Source organism: Motacilla alba, chromosome 2 (assembly GCF_015832195.1).
Source record: "Motacilla alba alba isolate MOTALB_02 chromosome 2, Motacilla_alba_V1.0_pri, whole genome shotgun sequence".
Classification (NCBI taxonomy): Eukaryota; Metazoa; Chordata; class Aves; order Passeriformes; family Motacillidae; genus Motacilla; species Motacilla alba.
Genome location: NC_052017.1, coordinates 8,814,462 through 8,837,956, shown reverse-complemented (window position 1 = coordinate 8,837,956; position 23,495 = coordinate 8,814,462). Strand labels below are relative to the sequence as shown.

The 23,495-nt window shown below is 45.7% G+C and overlaps 1 protein-coding gene across 1 annotated transcript in view; it reads left to right on the top strand.

The window, feature by feature from the left end:
- PTPRN2 (protein tyrosine phosphatase receptor type N2) overlaps positions 1-23,495 on the top strand; it is a 633,980-nt gene that overhangs the window by 513,622 nt on the left and 96,863 nt on the right. Inside the window, exon 13 of the mRNA XM_038127342.1 lies at positions 13,705-13,917. Coding sequence (XP_037983270.1) covers positions 13,705-13,917 — 213 coding nt within the window. The remainder of the gene's footprint in view (positions 1-13,704; positions 13,918-23,495) is intronic.

The window sequence follows — 23,495 nt, the reverse complement described above, 5'->3', positions numbered from 1 at the left end:
CTAAAGTCTTACTGGTTTAACTGGAATTTTGAATTTGAACTCTGTGTTGAAATCAATGAAAAACTCTGCTGGGAGTGTTTGTGCGTGCCTCATTAAGTGGAAAACATAAGATAGGTGCTTTTTCAGCAGCCTTTCTGATTTCATATATAATCTGAAGCTACATATTTAAAGCACATATTTTTAAAATGACAATGTGACACATTCATGGTAGCACACTAGCATTAGCATGCTATCACACGTGATTGTTTATCTAGGTTTTATAGCTTGTGGTTGCATAAACTCATGCTGTCACCTTCTTTTTTTTTCTGTAGCCAGAAAAGGCAAAATTTTTCAATGTTCTCAAATGCTCGTATGACTCAGAGAAGGGACTTTCTGAAAGTTATGTAGTCTCTATCCTCCTTCCTATAAGTGTCAGGATCTTCCTTCTCTTTTTAGGAAGTGTTAATATTTTCAGGATTCTAGTTATATTACAAATGCCACAGACATAGTGCCCACTTGCTTTATTGGCTAAGGGCCTGCTTCCAACGAAGAAGGGACATTTTGTCATTTCTTCAGTAGGAGGAGAAAAAGAGGAAAACCCTGGTAAATTGCTTTCTAAAATAGAGAAGTGGGGTGTGAGTGGAGGTGGTGTCTTTATTAGATACAGTAAAAGTACATTTAGGATTTTATTTGGTGTCTGCCATCTTTGCCAAATCATCCATTGAAGCCCAGCTCCAGGATCAGTATTCCTGGTGATATTTCTAATGCTGCTCTTAGACTTCTACTGTTTCTGTGTGTCACAACATAAAATCAAGGCTTTTATCAGGGACCCCAAACCAATGGTAGCAGCAAGTAGAAATCGAAAATAAAGTGGAATTCTACCAGTACAGGGACTTCAGTTGGTCAGACGGTGCTCTGCAATTCTGACTTTTCTCAAAACTTTGTATACCAATTTAAATGCTGTCTCCATCCATTTTCATAGAAGGCATTGCTGAATATTCCACAGAGATGGTCATTCTCTGCAGTCAGAAATGAAAGGTCAGTGCCAAAAGAAACTCAGTGGGACTGTGTGAAGCACATAAAAACTTTGTCAACCGTCTGCTTCAGAACTTTAAACTATTTATAAAAGCATTTTATTAATTTAAATTTATAATGCAAACAATTTAAAGCCAATAAAAATGTTCTAACATTAGATTGAGGTAGGTTGGAAGTGAATTTGGATCAATATAATGAAGGACAATTTTCTAACGTAATCTATGTTTGTCCTGAGGCTACCAGTATTAGGAGATAAGATAGAAAGAGCAATATCTGTGTCAAAGGCAGAAAAAACACATCTTGATTTCAGATCTCCTTCAGATTTGCAGCACTAGCTACTATTCTGAAAATACTTTTTTTCATAGTTAAACTGTACTAGTTTGTTTTCATCTCAGGAAAGAAGAAACAAACACCCTTTCCATTATGATATTAAAATAGCACTTTAACAAACTAATCTGCTGATGTTACAGTAGAGAAATCTGATACCTCACAGTTCTCTGGATTCTTGGCACATACAGTACTGATACATAAAAGGAGTCCAGCATTTCAATGATAGCCACATTTTGTTATAACAAGATCACAGTGTAAAATCATGCATTTGTCATCATGTTTTGCCATTAAACATAAGTTGGCCTTTTTATAGAAGCTTCTTAACCAGGCTTTCATAATAATAGTATTTAGTGTCATGTTAAAACAGATTAATGTTTTTATCTATATTCTGTGAATATAAACCTAATCACAATGGAATTAAAGTTTCAATAGTGCAATTTTTTAATTTTTTTTTGGTGAAATACCAATTTACATGAAGCCTCACTCTGAAAACATTTGCTACTGTGTTCCAGGTGCTATTCTGATTGGTTCTGTTGATGTATGTTTGATTTCTTAAAATGAAGAGTGCAGGATTGGGCCCGACAAAGACACTCAAAATGTTCTGTATAAAGGACAGGTTTCAAAACACCTGCTGTGACTCCTAAGGTATTTTGAAACGTTGTCCTCAATATTTAGTTTTCCTTCAGCTAATGCTGCTGCTCAAATATTTGAAGGATAGAATTATTACTGAATTAGGTAGAATTACACTTATTTTTTTGATAGCTACTAATAAGACTTGTCTGCCTTGTGCTGTGCTTTATCTCAAGAAAGAGGTTGCACCTGCAATCTAGAACAGATCAGCTTTAATTAAAATGAACATTAAAAATGCAATTTATCCACTGGTCTTGTAATATTTTGTTAGTGGATCAGTAAGCATCACAGGCAAGTGGATCAGAGCAATCCAACAACTTTGGGGTTTTTAAAGTTACCTGGAAAAATCTTCATTTGTTTAAAAATGTCTATAAATTCATCCAGTTTTATCTCACTAATTACCTTTATAAGCAATACATTATCAGGATACCACTTTTACAGGGCTACATCCAGGGGGCTCCTTGGAAGACTGAACTGACCTTTTCAGACTGTTGGACCTCACTTCACTAATGGGAATCCCCAAACATTTCTGCATATCTTTCCTGTTTAAAAATAAACAGTCAAGAGGGCCGATGTGAACAGAGAAGTAATCAACAGGAAAATTTGAATCTGAGTTTGTTTTGATGAAGCATAGAACTATTTTATTTATTGAAACTGTATTAATGTAATTAAAATAAATGGAAAATGCACTCTTTACTTAATTAATATTTTAAGCTGTCTCTGAAGAATAGTATGCAGCTTGAATTTAGTTATCATTTTTAAACTGGAAGACAGATTAATTAGATTCAAATCTTAGCCAGAATGAAATAATTTTCTTAATAAAGCTAAGAGCTCTAGAATTTGCTAGTAGAATGTGTCTGTTGTTGAACTTTACAGATGAGCATGAGAAGATAAGACATAAAACTCAGTGGAGTCTGGTGGTTAAAATTCTGCTAACTCTACTTTTAAATTATGGTCCTAGGTGATTTTATTTATAAGAAATGTGTGGTGTTTTCAAGACATGGGAGTTCTGCCTCTTCCTTAATACATGTATTCCTAAAGTTAAAAGTAATTTAAATGCATGTGGTATAGGAAGTTAATATTTGGAAAAAATGTTTTGTTCATCAGAATGAAGGAGATTCAACTTTGATTTCAATATCCACATAAACAGAAAATCTATGGAAAATCCTCCACAACATATTTGGATCTGTATTTAATGAGCAAGGCTCCAAAGGATAACTTATAAACAAAACAACAAATGAGATTAAATGGTGTTTTAACTTTATCATACATGCTTTAAAAGAATGAAAATCTATTTCATGCTGTGCATTGTGCATGCATTTGCAGAATGAAGTGGCTCAACTTAGAAGTGCAGACAGCTCTGTAGTCAGAAATCAAGGCAAAATGGCCAGTGTGGCTTTCTGTGCCCAATTATGAAGAACAGATTTTTAGGGAGTCCTGACAAACATTGGTGGTTCTCAAGCAAGAGTTTTGTTCTGTGCAAAATGGGAATACGTTTCAGCATCATTCTCACTGAAACTGCAGGATTTAGAATATTTTGAGTTTAGGCATAGTTCAAACACAGCTCTTGAATTTGGATGAATGTTAATGTGAATCTTCAAAATACCGGTATTTTTAGATGCGCTAAACCCAAAGAAACTGTCTCAAAGTCATTTATACTTTCAATGTCAACTTTTTTTCTGAGAAAAAGACATGAAACTTTCTAGAAATTTTATAATGAAATGCTGTTGATGACAGGGTTTTTTTTGTTTTCCCTTTTTTTAATGAATTAAATCATATAAGAAAATTTATCAGTAAGTCAATTCACAGGTATGTGACCAACAGTTCTATAGATACTTTAAAACAGATTATAAATTTAAAATGAGAAAACAATTGAAAATTATTTCTTCTATCTCTCAACACCGTCTACATTTTTAATGAATAACACATTAAACAATCTATGCTTAAAAATTTTCTCCCTGTGATATAACCCTCACAAGTATCTATCATTGCTTCAAAGGTCATATTTAGAATGGGATAAAAGTAATGAAAATTACATAAACATGAAAAGTTTTTAAATTTCACTACAAATTCTTCAAAATCTTACTGTTAAAAAATATGTGTTTTAACTAGTGTTTTGCTGTCTCTTGACAGTTGGCCAGTCAAATTCATGTTCAACCCATTCAGCACCTGACAGTTCTGAAAAGATCCAATATTTTTCCAGGAAATGTTAATGAATATATTTTTAAATACTAAATACAAATTACAAAGCTAACGGAAGTATTTATCAGTTTCAGACAGTTCATTAGAAGGATCAATATGCAAACACACGTGTCCTTTTAATGAAATCACTTGGCGGGTTCATTTATCTTTCAACTTAAGCAATGCAGGTTAGTGAGCAGATTAGGTATGCTCTGGCTCTTCCGGGGCAGGAGAACATCAGACAGAGAGGGTCCTCTCAGCGTGACAGACTGACAAAGCAATGCTTTCAGACCAAGCAATACAAACGTGGCTGAGGAATTTGGAGAAGCCAAATTTGTGTTAATCTGTGGGAACGTGAAGGATTTTGTATGAGCAGCAGCCAGGTGAGAGTACCTCTCCTGTCTGGAAACCTTCTTTTCAGAAGCGGTGGTGATGTAAAGAGCATCTTCCTCGCCCTGGAATGGGAAGGCTGGGTGTGGGGGTGTTAGTGGGGGTGAGCCCAAAAGCACTCTGCACTTTCTGGACCCGGCAGAACGACGCTGTACAGGGGATGGTGATGACATTTCGGTGCTGTCCTGCAAGTTTAAGTGAAGTGTCGCTCTGGGGCGGGGCGGGGATGCTCTGGGAACTCAGGCGGCCCTTGCCCTTCCTTGGCACCCCGCACAGGTGCATGTCCCTTACCCAAGTGCCGGCTGCTGAGGGCTGCCGGAAGAATGAATCCTGTCGAGGGGAAAAGGGGGTAAAGGATTTGCTACACGGCGCTAATGCGGTGTCCCCGGGACAGCCGCGAGGAGCCAGGGCCGCTCGCTCCGGCCGGGAAGGCAAAGCCCGCCGGGGCCGGGCAGGCGACAGTGGCCGAGCCGCGGACGGCTGCCGGGACAGCAGGGGTGTGGGGTAAGGGTGGCCACGCCATGCCATGCCATGCCGTGCCATGCCATGCCATGCCACGCCACGCCACGCCACGCCATGTCGTTCCGTCTCGTCCCTCACACTGCCTCCTCCGCACCGTCCCACCGCGGGGGTCGCTCCGCGGCTGGGGAGGGGGCGGGCGGGCAGGCTGGGGTCCCTGCCGAGGGGAGGTGTGCGCAGCTGCCCGGCTCGGGACAGCTCTGCCCGGCTCGGGACAGCTCTGCCCGGCTCGGGACAGCTCTGCCCGGGAGCAGCCGCCGCCGCTCGGGCCGGGGCAAGCGTGGGGGCGGGACGGCTGGGGAGGAGAAGGGGAAGGCAAAGGGGAAAGGGAAGAGGAAGGGGAAAGGGAAAGGACTTCCCGCCTCCACGGACAGAGGAGAGCCGGCTCTGCCCTGTCGGCCATCCCCAGCCACAGTGACAGCGGGAAACAATGGGGACAGGGAAGCAGGAGGGCTGTCCATCGGCGGGAGAGGGGAGATCGAAGGGACCTGCCACCCGCGCCCGGCAGCACCCCTGCCGCTCCCCGCCCGCTCCTGTCCCTCTCCTGCAGCCGGGGCACTTCGTGGGCAGATGATGGGGGAAGGGGGAAGGGGGGGGGGGCGGGGCGCAGTGTGTTTGCCGGCGGCATGAGGGAATTTGAGGAGATGGGGAAGACTGCAGGGTCCGTTTCGTTACAAGGGTCGGTGCTGCCCCGGGCCCCTGCGCGGGAGCGTGGCTCTGGCTGGGAGTTACGGGTGCGCAGCGCCGGGCACGGCCGCAGCGCCTGTCGCTATTTATCCAACTGGACTTCGTGCTGTCCCGGGGCTGGTCGGAACACACTCCTCCTTCCTAATTTCGTGTGTCATTTGGAGAACGAGGACGAGAAGGGAGAAAGTTTGGATCTTCTTTGCTTGGCAATGTGTAGATTTTTTTTTTCTTTTTTTTTTTTTTTTTTTTTTTTTTTGAGGAAAGTCTTTTCAGGAAGAAGCGTTGTGGGCTCCTTTGCCGTATTGTGATGCAAATGATTTGTAGCTTTTCCTTGCTGTCCTTGTTTGATTTCATTTTTGGCTTTCTGTCATTGTTCTAGCCTCCACTTCCATCTTGCAAGAGAGACACCAAGAAAAAAAAAGGAAAAGGAAAATAAAAAGAAAAAAAATGGGGGAGGGTGCGCGTAAAAAATCAACTACAAGAGAAAAAAAAAAAAACACACACACAAAAAAAACCCCGCACATCCACAACAGAAACCCCAAACAGCTTTTCCAAATGAGTGACACAGCCCGTGTCCATTCATCGCCGCACTCCGGCGAAGGGTTTCTGCACAGCCCAGACCTCCTTAGCCAATTGCTGCCAGCAACATGTGGAGGGGAGGCATCGCTATAGCAACCGGTGGATGGGCCATGTGCGGCAGCCGGCAGGGGCTGCGAGCAGCCCGATATAAGGAGGGCAGCGCCGGGGCGCGCCGGCATCCTCCGCCCGCGCCCCGCGGGGACCACCGGGCCGCCCGGGGCCGCCGCCTGCCCCCGCCGCACCGCGCCGGGAGGCGGCTGCGGGCTGCGGGGGGCGATTGTGCTGGCCGCCGCCTTTGTCTGCGCTGAGGAGGGGCGGGGAGGGAGAGGGGGAAGTTTTGGCACCGGAGGAGGATTGCTGGAGCCCGCCGAGGTGCGCCGACCCCTCGCAGAGAGGGGCCCGTCCCGGCACGCCGGCAGCAGGTACATGCGGCGGAGGACGGGGTGGGGGGAGCGCCCGCGTCTCTCGAGGCGGCGCGGCCGGGACTCGGGAGAGCCTTGTGCGCGGCGGGGGCGGCCGGGATGGGGCAGCCGCCGCCGCCGTCCCGCGGGTCGGGGCCGGGCCGGGTCTCCGCGGAGCAGCGCGGGCGGACGGAGGGCTCGCTTCGCCTCCCGCGGCCGCCAGAGCCCTGCGCGCCCCCGGCCGAGCGCAGCCCCGGGGGTGCCCCGGCGTGGGGCCGTCGAACAGGCGCGGGGCGGAGGGGGCAGCGGGCCCGGCGGGGCGAGGACGTGTTCCCGGCTCAGGGCCCGAGGACGGGACCTCGCGGTGGGTGCGGGCGTGCAGCCGCGGAGCCCCGTCCCGGGGCGGGGACGGCTGAGGGACCCGGCCCGGCTCCCTGAGAGACGGGGCGGCTGCTCCGCCGACGGACCCGCCGAAGCTTGCCGGCAAAACCGAGAGCTGGCTCGTTTGCTGGCACTCGGCTGTAAGGGCGCCTTATCTAATCCCTGAATTATGTGCCTTCAGCATCAGCATTAGATCAGCGCTGGCGCTGTGGCTCGTGTTTCCCTTGCTAGCTGAAGATATTTGATTAAACTCGGCTATCGCTGACCGACCTCTTGGCTCGGGCTCTGACACTATGTGACTTAGACCTGCCGAGTCCTTCTCTTTCGCGGTTTTACTCCGGTTAACAAAGCCTGGGCTGCGGAGGAAAACCTGCTTCCTGGTGCACCCACTCTGCTGCTTTGCCCTAACTGCCCCCGAGTCCTTAGAGACGGGGATCGGAGTTTCTTCACCGTGGTTTCTTCACCGTCTCCGCGCCCTCCTCTTCTTGCTGCCACCTCAGAGGTGCACTGTGCGGCTTCGGACACGATGGGCCGCGCTCCTCCATCTCCGACTCACCTGCCTCTTCCACAGGCATGGATGTGGCTTTCCAGTTTCCTGAGTTGTGTGCTATCCCTGCACTGTCTCACTAATGCTGTAGGCTCTTGTGCTTTATTTATTACCTGACTGCTGACTTTAAAAAATACCCAGATGCTCATGAACATCTTGAAGCTCATTGAATTTCCTCTTTCACAACCTTACTCCTTCCATGCCACAAACTTCTTCGAGGTGCTTGGACATTCTGGCATTTCAGTACCACCTTGCAGTGGGATTCAGAATAATAGCTCTAATTCCTTGTAACTCTAACCAGAAACTTCACTTCTGTTTGCCTTTAGGAAGCCAGAAGAAAATATCTACCATTGATCAAGGGATCTTTGAACTCAGTGAATTCTTGATTGTATTCAGTCATTGTTCATGGTATTAATCCTACTAAAAGGTATAGAGACGCTCCAGAGTGCTTTGTGGTGTTGAAGGTTGTGGAAAGATCATTGTACCCCTACAGATGAATAGATCTGTGGCTTTTGCAGTGACCTTTCTCAGTGATTTGAATAAGCTGCAGTTCCCAGAAATCCATCTGCCTTTTGTGTTTGTCGATTTGTCTAATCTTTCCGACCCCTAAAAGAAGCAAGAAGTACCTTCCCATCCGATTTCATCCTCCCGAGTGAAAGCATTAAATTGACCTCGTTTCAGGTGATGAACTGACATTTGCTGAAAGTGATCCTGGCATCAGGTGAGCTTTCCGGGGAGAGAAGGAGGGAGTGTGAACAGGGAGTCAGAAGGCAGCGGCCCTAGAAATCTCTCAGTAACTCCAAAGATAGTATTTAAAACACCAACAAGTAGCCTGGACCAAAGAGCTTGGGAGTGCAGTGCTGAACACAAGAGGTGTTACATGCACAAAAGGTGAACATCCCCAGGCCCTGCTGCCCCAGCCTAACCTGACTGAGAGCCCAGTAGGGGAGGAGGCACAGCTACCAAAACTGAGGGAGATGCTGCTGTCCCTTCTGTTTTGTTTTCTTACTTTATAAAAGGTAAAAAAATCTTCTCTGTAGCTTTCCTGGGGACAGATTATGGTAGCCAGCCTCCTCCTGACGTAAAGTGTTTCTCTGGTTTTCTAGTAACCTATCAAAACTTAACCAGCAGAGAGTATCAACCTATGTCTCAGATAACCTCTGGGAGAGGGAAATTACTAGAAGTAAATTTAAGTTTAGATTTATATAAATGAGCAGATATACACAGATGTGTGTATAGATATATATGAACGCACACACACATTATATATATACACACCCACACACATCCCTTTCTTCATGCTTTCTTTATAAGGAAATAATACACATGTCCTTTATATTTTCATGTAATGTCAGTGGCTGCAACTGTTAACACAGGATATTCCTTAGAAAACAAACAAACAATGAACCAAAACTTATTTTAGAGAAGTTTATTTTTAAGACTAATGATTTTCTTGTAGAATTCTTTTTTTCTGCCTAGGTACTTTTTTCCCTCCTTGAATGGCATATTTGCAAGTACAATTTCATCTGCACAGAGGAACAATAGCTTTCAGTTGCACAAAGGATTTCTCCCACCCTGAATCCAAACCACAATGCCTCTTGCTCTGATAATAGCTTCTGAAAAGATTTTGTAATGCACAGAATTAATACATGATTATTTCCGCCTCACTTCTCTCATTTATTAGATTCTATAGTGAATTCCAAATTAAAAATAGCACCTCTTGAGTTTCTTAACGTTCTAATATTTTGAAACAAATCATATTCTGAAGTTCCTCTTTTTGCCCATATTTACTAAGAAATCTTCAATTTTCTATTATTGTTCAAAAACAAAACTGTGTAATATAAATGTAAAAATCGAAGCTTGCAAAAATTGCAAAAAAATGATAATGTTGAGTTGTTTAAAAATTAATTGTAGTGATTTTTCCATTGCTAACTGGAAGAGTGGTCAGGTGCAGGAACTGGCAAATTGGGTTTGAAATCTTTTTAAATTTATGAAGCAAAACAAAACCTCAACTTCAGTTAGAATTTTGCAAGGACCAGAATCATGCCCTATGTCCTAAAGTAAATAATGAAGTGTAATTCTGCTGAGGCATCTGGATGTTGAGCTTCCACCTCACTGCATGGGGAGCTTCTCTCTGCTCTTACAAAGACTTTCTCCAACACTTCCAGCATAGGTGTGAGAACTTATTTACATGAAAGTGTACATTAAATATTTACTGACATTTGCCTGGAATTCGTTTGAAATGTCGACTGTTCTGCTGCATCATGGGATGACACTGCGGAACGGGACGCTGCTCTTTGATTAGAACAGTGATTTGTGACTCCAGTGGTATGGCTGCTCTAGTTAATGACTCACTTTTGGGTGTATATAAAATGTGTTCTGTCGAGGGACCGGGAAAGGGTACATGAGATCAGACCCTAAGAATTTTCTTTCCTCTTAAAAAACCCACAGACCCTCACAGAAACAGTGTACTTCAAGTAAACACTGTGTGTGTTAGGTGTGCTGTTGTTCTTTGCTTTCTAGCATTTAAGCTAGGGCGGGCTGTTTCAAAGCAAGGCTGGATGAGCACCTCCAAAGCCTCTTCATTCAGATTCACTTTCTAAGCCATTCATTTAGGAATTAGTTGTTTTTCCTTCATTGGGACTTCATTGATACTCCACATTTTTCGAAGGAGAAAATCATTCAGAGGAGTGTCAATATATTTATTCTGTTATGTGAAGTTTAAAAAATGCATACTTACATGTAACTGAGTTTAATATTTAATTGCGTGTAATTTATGTGGTCTATTTTTTTGTTAAGCCTTGGGTGGGGAGGTAATTTGTTTTTCTTGTTATGCAATAGCTATTGTTCCCCTTCCACCCCAGGCACACGCACCATGGCACACGCACCACGGCAGCCCCAACCAGCACAGGGAGAGGTGTTCTGCTTTAAAAGACATCCGACTGTAAATGTCAAATTCATAAATATTTAAACACTTTTCTTTCAATTTCAAGTCAAGGCTGACAGGACGCCTCTAATTAACCCTGGGCTCCGTTTCAGGCTGGGGCCTTATTGCAGGGAAGAATCAGGGGGTTAGGCGAGGTGGGGAAATCTGTGCTCTTGGTTAGAGGCAGCGGGGGCGGCTGGGGGGAGAGGTGGGAGGAGGGAGGGAGCTGGTAACTAACACGTCGGATTAATTTTTACCCGTTTCCTAATGTGATGTTTGGTAGGATGTAGGATGAAAGGGCAGCGGGTTCCTCCAGCTGGCTTGGGGACAGTGGGGGGCTGTGTCCTGATGGGACGTACTTGGGGGACCGGGCCGGGCTACCCTCTGCGGCTACGGGTGTCCCCAGCCCGGGGCCCCGGGACGCCGCCGATGCGCGGCCCGGAGTTGGAGCCGGAGCCAGGCGATGGGACTTCGCCCTCGGCCGCACCCGGCGCTTCCTGCGGGACGGCGCAGGGCGCATCAGCCCCGGTCCCTCCCGGGGCGGCGAGGGGGCTGGCCGAGGTGGCCCGAAGCACCAGTCCCCGCAGGCAGGGAGGGGAGAGCGGAGTCTTCCGGGCCCCGACGGCAGCGGCTCTGGAGCTGCTCCCCATGAGGCGGGAGGGAGGAAAGGAATGGGAGAGGGGCCGGCGGCTCCGCGGCAGAGCCGCTCTCCCTTCCCCGTCGGCGGATCCGACGTGGCGGGCGCCGCCGGGCCGCGGGGAGCGGCCGTGCCCCTTGGCCCCTGGCCCTGCCCTCCCGCCGCGGGGCCGCCATCGCCTCCCGGGGCACGGGGGTCGGGGCAGGCGCGGGCGCCGCTCCCCCTGGACGTGCTGGGGCTTTGCCAGCCCTCGCTTGCTTGAAGCCTGTCACAAGAGACAGGACTACACGGACTCGCCCAGGGCAGACGCTTGCCGAGTGTGAGCAACGCCGAACGCCCCACGGAAGGTTTCTAACTCTTCCCCGTGCTTCAGGCTCCCGAGTGCAGCTGTACGCTGAGACTGTGTAGGGGGGGACTCTTCGAGCAATTCTTTTGTCAAGGGCAGCCAGCTCCGGGGACGGCAGCCCCGGCTTTGAGGGGAAAACTGCCTGGCGAAGTTTGATGCAACATCTAAAATAGCTCTAACTCCAGTGGGAGAAAGAGCCTGCCGCCCTTTCTCTTCTGCATGTATACTCAGAGCTTTTGACAGCACTTTGCTCCCATCATTGTCATCGTTTCTCTCGCACAGCCCTTTCCCCGTGTGCTTGGTGCGGCTCTGTCACACGGCATCCGGAGGGGAAAAAAATCGTTTAAAACCGTGGTAGAGATAGCAGAGAAGTAAGGCTTAGGAGCAGTGCCCGAAACTGCCCGTCAGCCTCTTTCCTCCCGTCGGTGCCCCTGAGCTCGACGAGCAGGGCCGGCCCGCGGGGGAGTCCGGGGGTGCGGGGCTTGTCCCTGCCTGGCTGATGGGGGCCAAACACCGCGGCGACAAGGATTAACGTCCCGGGGCACAGCGCTCGGCGAGGGGGCGCCGGCACTTCGGCGGGAGCCGCCTATTGAGATGCAGATTGTGACCCTTGGCCCCGGGGGGACGGGGCCTTTCAGGGAGATGCTAACGGCAGAGCGCAGCAGCCCTTTACCCCCCCGGGGCCGAGGCGGCGGGAGCAGCGAGACCCGCGGCGGCTGCCGTCGGTGCTGCCCCTCCCGCTGCCCCCGCCCGGTGCGGGCCGAGGGCGCGCTCCCCCCGGGGCAGCCGGGGCAGGTGCCCGGCTGGGGCGGCGGGGGCGGTGGCGAGGAGGCGGCCGCGGATCCCCCCGCGGCCGGGGCGGGGTGGGGTGGGGGTGTAGCCCCCCTCCTCCTGGTGGCTGTTGGGATTTGGAGGAGGGGCCGGCTGCCGTGCAGGGGAGGGGAGGCGGCGGGCGCGGCGGTGGCTGCGCGGACGGCTCATGGCCGGTGGTCGCGGCGAGCCCTGTGCCCGCCCCCCGCCGCCCCGCCGGGGCGCACGGACCGGCGATCCTCCTCCGCGCGGCGCATCCAGGCAAGAAAAGCCGGGAGTCTGACTGAACCTGCATTTCCATTAACTCAGCCTCAGCCCCGGCTAATCCGCAGCACTGAAGGCAAGGAGGCTAATTAATGACAAGCTTTTACAGTCAAGACCAGCGATAATTGCTTTGGTGGCCTTTATGATTACAAGATAAAAATGGACCGGGCCTGACATAAGAGCCACTGTGTACACTGCAAGACAGGAGGAAATTAAGAGCTGGCTAGCTGAATACGGAGCAGAAAATTACTAATAGAGGAGAGATAATGAATAGGCCGGCTAGGCATTCATGGGGAAAAATCCATTTTGTTACCACGCGAAATTAGGTGGTGGAAAGGAGTTTGCTAATTGTTCTCGTCTTGTAGCAACCAGGACTGAGGCAGGGGCGTGCTTTTCAATTCATTTCCCTGGTAATTGTGAAAGGGGGAATGCAGGCCAAATGAGTCTTGCTGCAATTTGCGCGCCTGGTCTTTTCATTTTCATGTTGCGTTTTTAATTGTTGCTAATATAGGTTATAATGAAGCTAATGAGGGGAAATTATTGTACAACTTTTTAGCACATGGAGACAAGTGAAATGCACTAGAAGGATTCTCTCCTATTGCTGCAAAAATAATAGTAATCTGGAGGAGTTTGGAACTATCGGGGTTTTTTTAAGCCGCTTCCCTCTACAACAGACAAAAGGAAGGATCGCCACCTACTTTTCTTTTCTTTTTTTTTTTCCTGTGTTTTTTTTTTTCACTAAGAAAAAAACAGTACCGGATTTTCCCTTGCTGGGCCCCTCGCAGCCCCTAGCCCTCGGCGCGGTGCGAGCGGAGCCGCGGGCGCTCCGCGGTGCTTGCGCGCATCCAGCGGGTCCGCCTCCGCCTCTCGGTAGTTAAGTGCGAGCCGCCGGAGGGGAGGGCACGGAGCGGGGCACGGCAGCGGTCCTGCCCCTGCTCCTCTGTTTGCCTCCCTCCCCGGCCGAAAGTTAGGGCTGCCGGGTGTTCCCCCCGACGGGATCCCCGCTCCGCGCTGCTCCGTGACCGCGCAACTCAGGCGCTGCCTCTCTCTCCTTCCCTGCAGAAAAGCAACGTCCCGCCGCTCGCGCAGCGCGGGGAAGAGGCGCAGTCCGCGAAATTCTTCCTCCTCACCCTGCTCTCCCTCGCCTGCATCGCCGGGGTCCTGGTGGCGTCGGGGGTCGCCTACTGCCTCCGCCACCGCGCCCACCACCGCCTGAAGGAGAAGCTCTCGGCCCTGGGGGCTGACGCCGGCTCCGATGCGCCCGCTGCTTACCAGGTAAGGACCGAGCTCTCCTCCTCCGGCCCTGCCCCGCTGCCCGGCAGACCCCCGGGGGGGCCCTTCTCGCGTCGGGAGTCGCGGGGGTGGGTTTGTTTCCGACGCTTCCCCCCCGCCCCCGTTCCATTCATAATCCCGCGGATTCGGTGTAGCAGCTTTTTACTACTGGATATTAATCTTGGCTATTCTGGTAGCTGCTGTAAATTCGTGCCTAATTAGAAACATTAAAAAAAAAATCCCAGCCCTTGCCATTGAAATTCTCAGAAAAATAACATTAATATCCATAATCTGTCACCCCTGCCACTATTAATAACGGAAAATCTTTAACATTTATGAGGAATGGATTGCACGGTTATCTGAAGATGTCTCTCTTTTTGAGTAATCGACTTCTTCAGGGTCTGATATGAAAAGAGCCTTTGACCCGATCTGTTGCCACCTTCTGCCATTATTCAGATAAAATGAAATCTAATGCTGATAGATGGGAGGTAAACCAGGACTGGTTCTAGGAGAACAATGATAGCAGATGTGTACCCAGTAATGCTGGAGGACTGCACTCAGCTTCTCGGAAATAAATCAGAAACCTCTGAGCTTTCTCTTTCAGTTTCAAAAGTGTTGGGTGGAGAGACACTGCATCTTCCTGAAGTTTGTTTTGTTTTAGATCATATGACACTTATTTCTTGGTGTGTTATTGGTGTGGTAGTGAACGAGTTATGGTCATATACCAGACAGCCCTGGTCTACTACCCAAAAATATTTGGAGTGAGACCAGGAAAAAGAATCTGAGAATGTGTAAACATTGTCTCTGTAGTATCTCTGTCTATTGTGCACCCATAGGGCCTTGCTAACGGCACTTTTTGGTCAAGTTTTATTTTACTTTCTTGTTCTGCTTAGGATCAGACATTCTGGCCTTTCTGTATCCTGGAGCTGAGATAGATTTAAATTGGCAGCTGAGAGCATTGTGGGAATAAACTCATATTTCCTCACAAAGTTTGGGTCTGTCTTTACCACTTAGATATTAAAGATGTAATGTATTAAGTATATTTCCACAGCCTGGGTCTAGAGAGAATTAAGTACAGGATAATAAATATGAATGTTTCTGTAACAATTAGTATCTTCAGGAATGGTTTTGGTTTTCACTTTTAAAGAAATGTTTACTTTAAAAAAAATCATTGGATCACATCTTTGCATTTAATGACTTCCAAAGCAAGACAGAGTGAGAGCAAGAGCATTTCATGTAGACAAAAAAAAAAAAAAAAAAAAAAAAGGAGTGTTCTCTGGGACAAAGTGTGAACAGAACAACAGTTTATCATTTTGTTGGCCAGTGAGACTGTGCCTATAAATATTTTTGTTTGATTTTAATAGGTGACTTGCTGTTGGCTTATTTAAGGCACAGAAGCAATAGGTAGGCTTTTTCTTCCGTTAATTGTGAATACAGGAATTCTTAATTTTTTTGAAAAGCCCTCCAGGTTCCAAAACCACACTTGAAACTGAATTTCTGATAATTAACAGGACAATCTTCCTACTGACAACTCTAATTAATAGTATCTGTAATTAAAATCGTGCCCTTCCAGCAGGAAAATTGTTTGAATTTCTTGGAGTGACCTTTTTTGCCATTTCTCCTGGGAGTGTAGTGGTTGATATTGATTTTATAATGAGCTTGGTTTGTTTAATAAGAATCTGTAATCCAGACATTAAATGAAATGTGTGCTTCCTTTTTTCTTCACATATTTATATATATTTTAAAATCTTCATATTTAAATCTGAGAGTGACATTTTCTGTTTTGAAAACAACAACAATGCTTCGAGGCTGCTGCTCAGTTTTTCAATAGCAAGACTGTATTAATATTCTTTGTTCCTGACCTCTGGGCCCGCTCCTAACCACCTGACTTCTTAAACAGTTCCACTGGGTTTTCAGGAGAACTGTACTCATGAGTGGGAGGAAAAATGTTTTTCCTTAAAAACAAAGGTTTCTAAGAGCTTGGCTCTCCACACATGGAAGTAAATGGGAATTCTGCCATTTGTTTCAATGGCAGCAGTAGGAAGCCCTAGTATAGGCAGACAAAATGCTCAGGCAGTTTTGATGCTGCTAAGTAGCATTTTATCAAAATGAATCACTGTGCTGGGTCTGTATATAATAAACTATTCACATGGATTTGAAGAGAAATAGGATTGAGCCCTATTCACATTGTCGGAATCACCTTGCGTTGAGCTGTGTTAAGTGTAATGGATATCTGGTGTGATGCATGTTTTGGATAACATCAGTTACATCTCAGAAGGGCATCTGCTATCTTGTTCCACATCTTCTCTTGATACTTGTAGGGGAATAATGTAACCTGTATTAATATGGGGGTAGGAAAGAGGCAGGCAGCTTTCAAAACTCTACCTACTTGCTTCTCCTCTGTTCTATGTTTCCCAAGTAGCCACTCAGTTAACTCGATGTTTTTTAAAAATATGAAATATATCAGGGCTGCTGCCACTAGGCTTTGAAGCACGGTACTCCAGTGGGTTCCTGCTTACAGCTGACATGACAATTCAGATTTATTTTTCTTATTTGAAGGGGGAGAAATTGGTTGGTATAAAAGGGCCTAGTGGCCCAATGTGATTCTGAGAGAACACAGAAATATCACTTCGATTCACATGCTTCTCAAAATGTCAGTTGTTTATATCTTCACATAAACAAGACTGACCTAAATTTTCAGCATTTAGTAGAAGCATTTTTCATCCTAACCCAGTTCAGCCAGGGGAGTTCATTCAGGGTTTTACTCCTTCCTTACTTATCCTGTGAACTTGGAAGAGATTTTTCCCATGGCTGTTTATTGGTGGGGCTTGGGGTTTTTTTTCTTCTTTTTCTGGTTTGTGCATAGAAATGCCATGTTGAGAAGGGGAAAACAGACAAACCATGTTATCAGGGAAATAGCAGGTTGGCTGCTAAGTCTCCCCCCATACTGGAGGCGTAGCACTTGTCATGTAACATCACCCTCCCTCAGGCACGAGCCCTCCTTACACTTGGCTGCTAACACAAGTATTTCTTGTGTAACTGTGTGACGAGGGCAGGACAACCAGTACTGGATAAAAGTTGAAGCAGGCAAATTAAATTGCTGCAGTGCTCCTGATGAGCTGCCAAACCTGGTTATTCAGGTGTTGGGGTAAGGCAAGCAGCTGGCCCTCAAAGTGTTGAAGTAGAGAAAGTCTATTGAAAGATTAAGTAACAGGAGGAAGGATAGATACACAATTGAAACTTCATTTATCTTTGAATCACTAAACAACAAAATTACAGTCTGGTTTAATTAGACAGTACTGAGGAGCTTTTCAAAATTAATGGAAATAGCGTGTCTTGTAAAATGTTATGTTTTATCCATAAAGGCGGACAGTTTTTGTGTCTCTCACAAACACATCTCCTGTCCTTTCAAAGCACACGTGTAATGATTAGATAAGTCAGCGTTAGCATTCAGGGATGACTAAAAAGAGGCTCTTGGTGCCTCCGTGGAGCCCCCGCGCATGCGTACACCTGCACCCCTGCTTTTAATTGTTGCTGGCATTGCTTTGATCTTCTTTGAAAAGCAAGTTTAGCATTCTGCAAGCCCACTCTCTGGTCCAGGAGATTAGGGCAGAAGCGTTTTAGGAATTTTCAGCAGACGCTCTTTGATTTATTTCACAACACTGAGCAGATTTTCTTCATGCACTTTGAAGACTTTAGAACATAACCCAGAGAAAAACGGGCATTCAGGCATCAGGAGCAGGCAGCAAACAGGGCCACTAAGTGCACATCTTACTTGTCACCGCTCCCATTAGCGAGCAATTTATTAATGTAATGAGTGTGTGGTAGTGACTGCTGCGATTTAGGGATGCTCTGTTTGATTCAGGGTGATGTATTTGTGAGTCCAGCTGAACCCTGGCTTTTGACCCCTGTGTGGGGAATGCTGGGGTGTGCGTGTTAAATCATCAACATATTTTATACTTTGCACTGCAGAACTTTCCTCTGAGCATGGTCTTCTGCATCACTGATAATGCTCAGCAAAACCTTGCCCATAATGGAATTAAAAGGCAAAAGTTAAAATGCTCTGAAGCTGGCTTCAGCAAGCTTGCCTTTTAATACTTTATGTCAATAACATTCTTTTTAATTTTCCTTCATCTCAGCCAAAAGAACTTCCTTTGAAAAGTGAGGAGGAAAAGACCAAACAGTTTACAATGAATTTCTTTCTTAAACTGCCTGAAGTATTCAAGGTTACATGCAGATGGATTACATCATCAGCTGTTTTAAAAACTTGTCCAATTAACTTGATTTGGCAGGCATATAATTGTAAATTATATGTTAAATTCTACATTATTACATGTATTGTATTATGTATAAATTATATATTCTTTTGTCAAATACAGTCTTGTTAATTACATTATCCTGCTGGATTCAAAGCCCCTAAGAACTTCTCCGTGCTCTTACCGATTTGATCCCGCTGGTATTTTTTATTAGCGATCTTAAGAATGCACTATTTGAAACAATTACAATAAATATTTTGCTGCAAATATTTTAAAAGGCTCCAGCAGAAAGAATCTGCTGGAAACAAACCCTCTACTTAGCCATCATGCATGGTTTGTGTGTTTAAATACAGATAACTCATTACCTCAAATATGGCTTAATATTTTACACTCTAGACTGAATTTCAAAAGCAAACTTGTTATTATAATATTAGACCTAATGTTATAGTAATACTGTATATCAACTCCTTAGAGACTGGAATTTTGTGGGCTAAGTGAAATGGGGGGAGGGGGAAAGGAACATTTTGCTATTCTTATTTATCAAGTTCTCAGTAATACTCCAATTGACATCGCCTGTAGTACCAAGGAAAGCTGGTAAATTGAGGATAATTTGTGCCATAAAGGAATGCCTTCTACCTTTATAAAACTTAATTTTCAAGGACCCTCCTACACTTAAGCACAAAAGATATCTTTGAGGATGAGGTTATTCAGTACATGAGTATTTAGTAAACATTTCAGAAGGAATACAGTTTGTAAGGATTTTGGATAGATGAAAATTTTGCCTTAAGGCGGAATGCTGTGAAGGGCTTGCTTGTGTTCTCTCCTGGGAAAACAAAGGGCATAATGCATTTTTAATCTTTTCTTTTCCTGTGTCCTTATTTAAAGAGGCAAAAAGATCATCTCATGACTATGTAAAGCTACAGGAGAAACTGTAATTGTTTGTGATAAAGCATATATGGCATGGTATATGAATTAGAAGAGTTGTTCTTGTCCATTTAAGTCTGCTTATTGTGTATTATGTGAACAGTTTTGTCTCTCTGATTGGCATTTTGTCTCAGAATAAAGTCTCAGGAACCTGCAGATACTTTGTACATACAATGGTTACATTAACCACTGTCCTTTAAGGTGAGACAGTTTTCACAGTGTACAAAATATGTGTGACTACACAGAATTCACAGTAGTCACACACAGCAATTCTGGGAGAGGAGAAGAAGGGGGGAGGCTTTCAAGGTGATTAGAAGAGTTTTCCCTATGTTTAAACACTTCCTTAAAGTCAGACTATGGATGGCCAATGCAGAATGAAGCAAAACAGGATCTGTACAAATCTGGATTTAACTTTCAGTCAATTTTTTATCTGATTAGTGTTCAGAGCTATCCTCCATTCCTGTGATGCAGTGGACTCTGCTTTTCCTTAACCTTGCTTCCTGTGGTAGCCATAAAATTGAGTTAAATGGTAGCAGTGCTCTAAATGGCATTCCAAAATACTGTATGAATTTATAAATCAGCAGAAAATTATCAAACTTGAATGGTCAATAAATCAGGATACAAATAAATAGGGGTGTATGTGCTAACACAGCATTTAAAATCAACTTCAAAATAGTGCTCATTGAGAAATGCCCATCTTAAGGGCTGGAGCTTGATGGCAGAGATTTCAGAGGGCACTTCTGGAAGTCCTTATTTGAGCCTGTGATGTGTGTCTTGAGGAGCAGGGCTCTCCTGTCACCTCCTGTCCCTGCTCTGCTCCAGCGCACCCAGCCCGGCCGAGGGGCAGCCCTGGGGAAACCATGCAGGCTGTAGGAAAGGAACTTGCTGGGCTTTTTACGGGTGGCTCTCCTCCATCCTTTTCCTGTCTACATGCATAACTTTTGTGAATTGCTCAGTGTTGGAGAAACGGACTAGCCCTTAAGTGGACTAGCTGCAGCAGTGGCAGTGCAGCAGCACCTAGGAGTAAAATACTCCTTACATTAGAGCGAGCAGGTGAGAGAAAGGTGTTTATGCAGGTGTGGAAGGAAAATGAGCATATATGGAAGTCCTGGAGTCTATGCAGGTCTACATTTTCATTAAAAAACTATCTTTCTCAAGTAGTTTTCAATTTTTCTGCAAAAAAGTGGCAAAGAGAAGGTGATGCTGACCCTCTCCTCTTAGTCAGCTTTGTTTATTTTTCAAAAGTTGTTTGGGCTTGGTGTTTAGTGAAACAAGGACAAACGTGCCCCAGGCATCCTGCAGTATAATTTCTGTGTATCTAGGATGTAAGAAAATGCTAAGTAAAAATAGTAGGAGGCAATATTAAGTTAGTGACTCATTTTAATTACTGGGAAATCCAGAGTCCTTACCCAAGCAGGCATTTCTTAGAAAATGTGCTGGAGGTGCTCTGGACTTGCAGGCTGCATCTCGCCTGGTAAATTAAACCAGTAAATATTTTGAATGGTCCTGGCACCATTTCAGGTCATGCCACCCAACTTTCCCCAGTTTCTTAGCAGAGTAAGCACAAACAAAGAAAAATTCACTCAACAGACAGTTTTATTAATAATTTGGCTGTAGCCACCTGGTTTTAGAGGGTGAGAATTCCTTTTGCTTTATCTGCCCCAGCTTTCTGTCCTGGACCACCACGGTCCAGGCTCCTGCTCCCAAGGATCCAGCTTCTGAGCATTCTGCTCCTGCTTCTGAGCTCCTTTCACCCATCCCTGTGGTGCCACAGGCTGTTTGCCAGCTGAGCGTGGGCTGGTTCTGGATAAGTACAATGGATTGTCTTCCCCTGGTAAATTGATTATGTCCCAGAGCCTGTATGTTATAAAGAAGCCAAAGATAACCACAGCCTTGCCTAATGGGCTGGAGAGTATTTGATTTGCAATCCCAGGCTGTACATCATCTCAAGTGTCCTGATTTCTTTCTGGAATAACTATACTGTCTTCAATGGCTTTCCCCCCCCCCATGTAATGTAGAGGATAATCAGGCCTGTCTTTCCTACACACTTCTACCCTTTTTTCTGTTTTAGGATTTTCCTTTTTCTTTTGCAGCATCTCTGTTATCACATTTCAGATTTGACACATTCTTCTATTGTGTGTTCTCTGAATGCTCAGCAGCTAACACTGCAATCTGGCTTGCTGATCCTTTCATTTTCCTCCAGAGTGCTGCACTAGAAGGAAAAAAATACATTTTTAAAAGTTTTTAACTGGAAAGTTTTCGGATTTTCTTGCAGAATAAATCTTATACCAGTGCCTCTGAAAGGGAGTAGAAATAATTTTATGAACATAAGGAACTGTGGTAGATGATGTTTGTCAGTTCTTGTAGGACCATGTTGCCTGCGAGCAGGAACAGGTTGCAGTGTATTCTCTGAAGTCTGTAAGGTATATAAAAGCATTCTTCCTACTGCTTTCTTCTTGGTGCATCTGTTCCTCCTGCACACCAGTCTCACAGGGTGGGCAGGCAAAGGGAAGAGGGACAGGAATGCCGCGTTGCTTCCTTTCTCCTTCTTGTCGTGTGCAGGGAAGCTGTGCTGTGTCAGCCCTGTGGGCAGAGCAGGGCTGTGTCCTGCCCAAACCACCAGCATCCTACCTCCAAGGTCTCTGTCCCTCCTGCACTGTGTGTTTGTGCTTCACCTTTGGCAAGGGTTTGGGGCTGACTGCAGCCCCCTGAGGTTTTACCTTGCAAGCCCATACGGACCTGGCTGCTTTGTGGGACAGATGAACAAAAGTGAGTCTCAAATCCTCCTCTTTCCTCTGCCTGTGGGGACTCTTGTAAGGATGTTGCCAAGTGGAACATTCAGAGTGGACTGATAGTTTTGCCAGTTCTGTTGTGATATAAGCTATAAGACAAGTTTGGGTAGAGCAAGCTGGAGCTCTCCTAGGGCCGTGCTGCTCCAGTCTTTAGGGCACAAGTGAGAGGTGTCATCCCAAACAGCCTCGTGAGTGTGTGTGACATCCATAGAAGGTCTGTGTGCAGAGCTTCGAGTCAGACATTGAGGTTGTGATTTGTATTGGCTGGACAAGAGGCCCAATTTCATTTCTCTCAACAGAGAAAAAGCTCCGGCTCCAGGGATGGGGGCTTTCTATCCAAAGGTGTTTTCTTTCTCTTGTAATTTCATGCACAACAGAGATCTAAACTCTTTGTAGTGGTATAAAGAACTGTAAAAGACAATCTGAGTGATTTAATGCACACCAGCAAGGCATGATAAAGGACTGAGACAGCTCACCTGACTTCTTTGTTCTGTGGGTTTTTTGCTGTGACATGTTCTAAGCTGTCAGTGTTGCCCCTGTACTTTAATTCAGTTGGGGCATTCCTGCAGCTCTTCTCCTTCCAGTTCAGGTTTGCAGCTTTCAGTTTTTATCACTTGTATTCTTAGCAAACACCAAACCACGACTGAAGAAGGGAGACTGTAAAAGGATGTTCCTAAAAATTAAATCCCTCAAAGAAACAAAATTAATTTGGAGGATGAGTGACAATAGCTTTTGAATGGAGAAAATCAAATTTAGTCTAAGTGGCTTATCCGAAGGAGAAAATCCATGAGGTTTTCTCTAGCTTTGTTGACCAGTTTCTGTACTTCTTGCTAAAGACAAACGAGTGATGTTTTATTGATGGTTGTTTGGGATGACTGCTTTCTGAACAAGCACAGATTTTGACCAGGGCAATAGTTGTTTGGTTTTTTTTTTTTATTTCTTTATCTTTCATACAGATAAAACCCTGTTGAATTTCAGTGCAGTTTTTATTTTTCTGTTTTCTTGTCTAGCTGACATAGTTGCAGGCTTCTTGATGATTCCAGCTTTTCCCTTTTATATAGGATGGCTGTTGTTTTGCAGAACCATGTTCTGGCAGCCACTCAAGAGATCTCAGAAAGGGCTGATCTTGCTCTCCAAAGTGAGAACAGCTCAACATTATCCTGATAAAACTCACTTTTGGTATTGGGATTACATGCTTAGCTTGTCTGATTACAATCACTCTTTTTCCCCTCATCAAGTGTTGCCTGGCTTGGGGAGCCATGCCCTCCATGCAGGTTGGAAGGCTTGTCCTTGGTCCCCCTGGCAGCAGCAGAGGTGCCTGGTTTGAAGTGGGCTGCTCTAGAGCCCTAAGGACCAACACCACCCATTTTCTGGTACTGCTGCTCTCAACACCCCCCTGGTCTTCAGAAGTGTATTGGGGAGAATATTCCTATGTTGGAGACATACTGATCTTCCCCACTGCTAAGAAAAGAACAAGGGAAAGATGAAAAGGTAAAATTTGCTATGTTGGTGCCTTTCTGACAGTGTGGGGGAAAGAAACTTGGATTTTACCTTTTTTCAACTTCTCAAGTTGAGTTCATTCTGACTTTCTGGGAAAGAAAAATGCCTC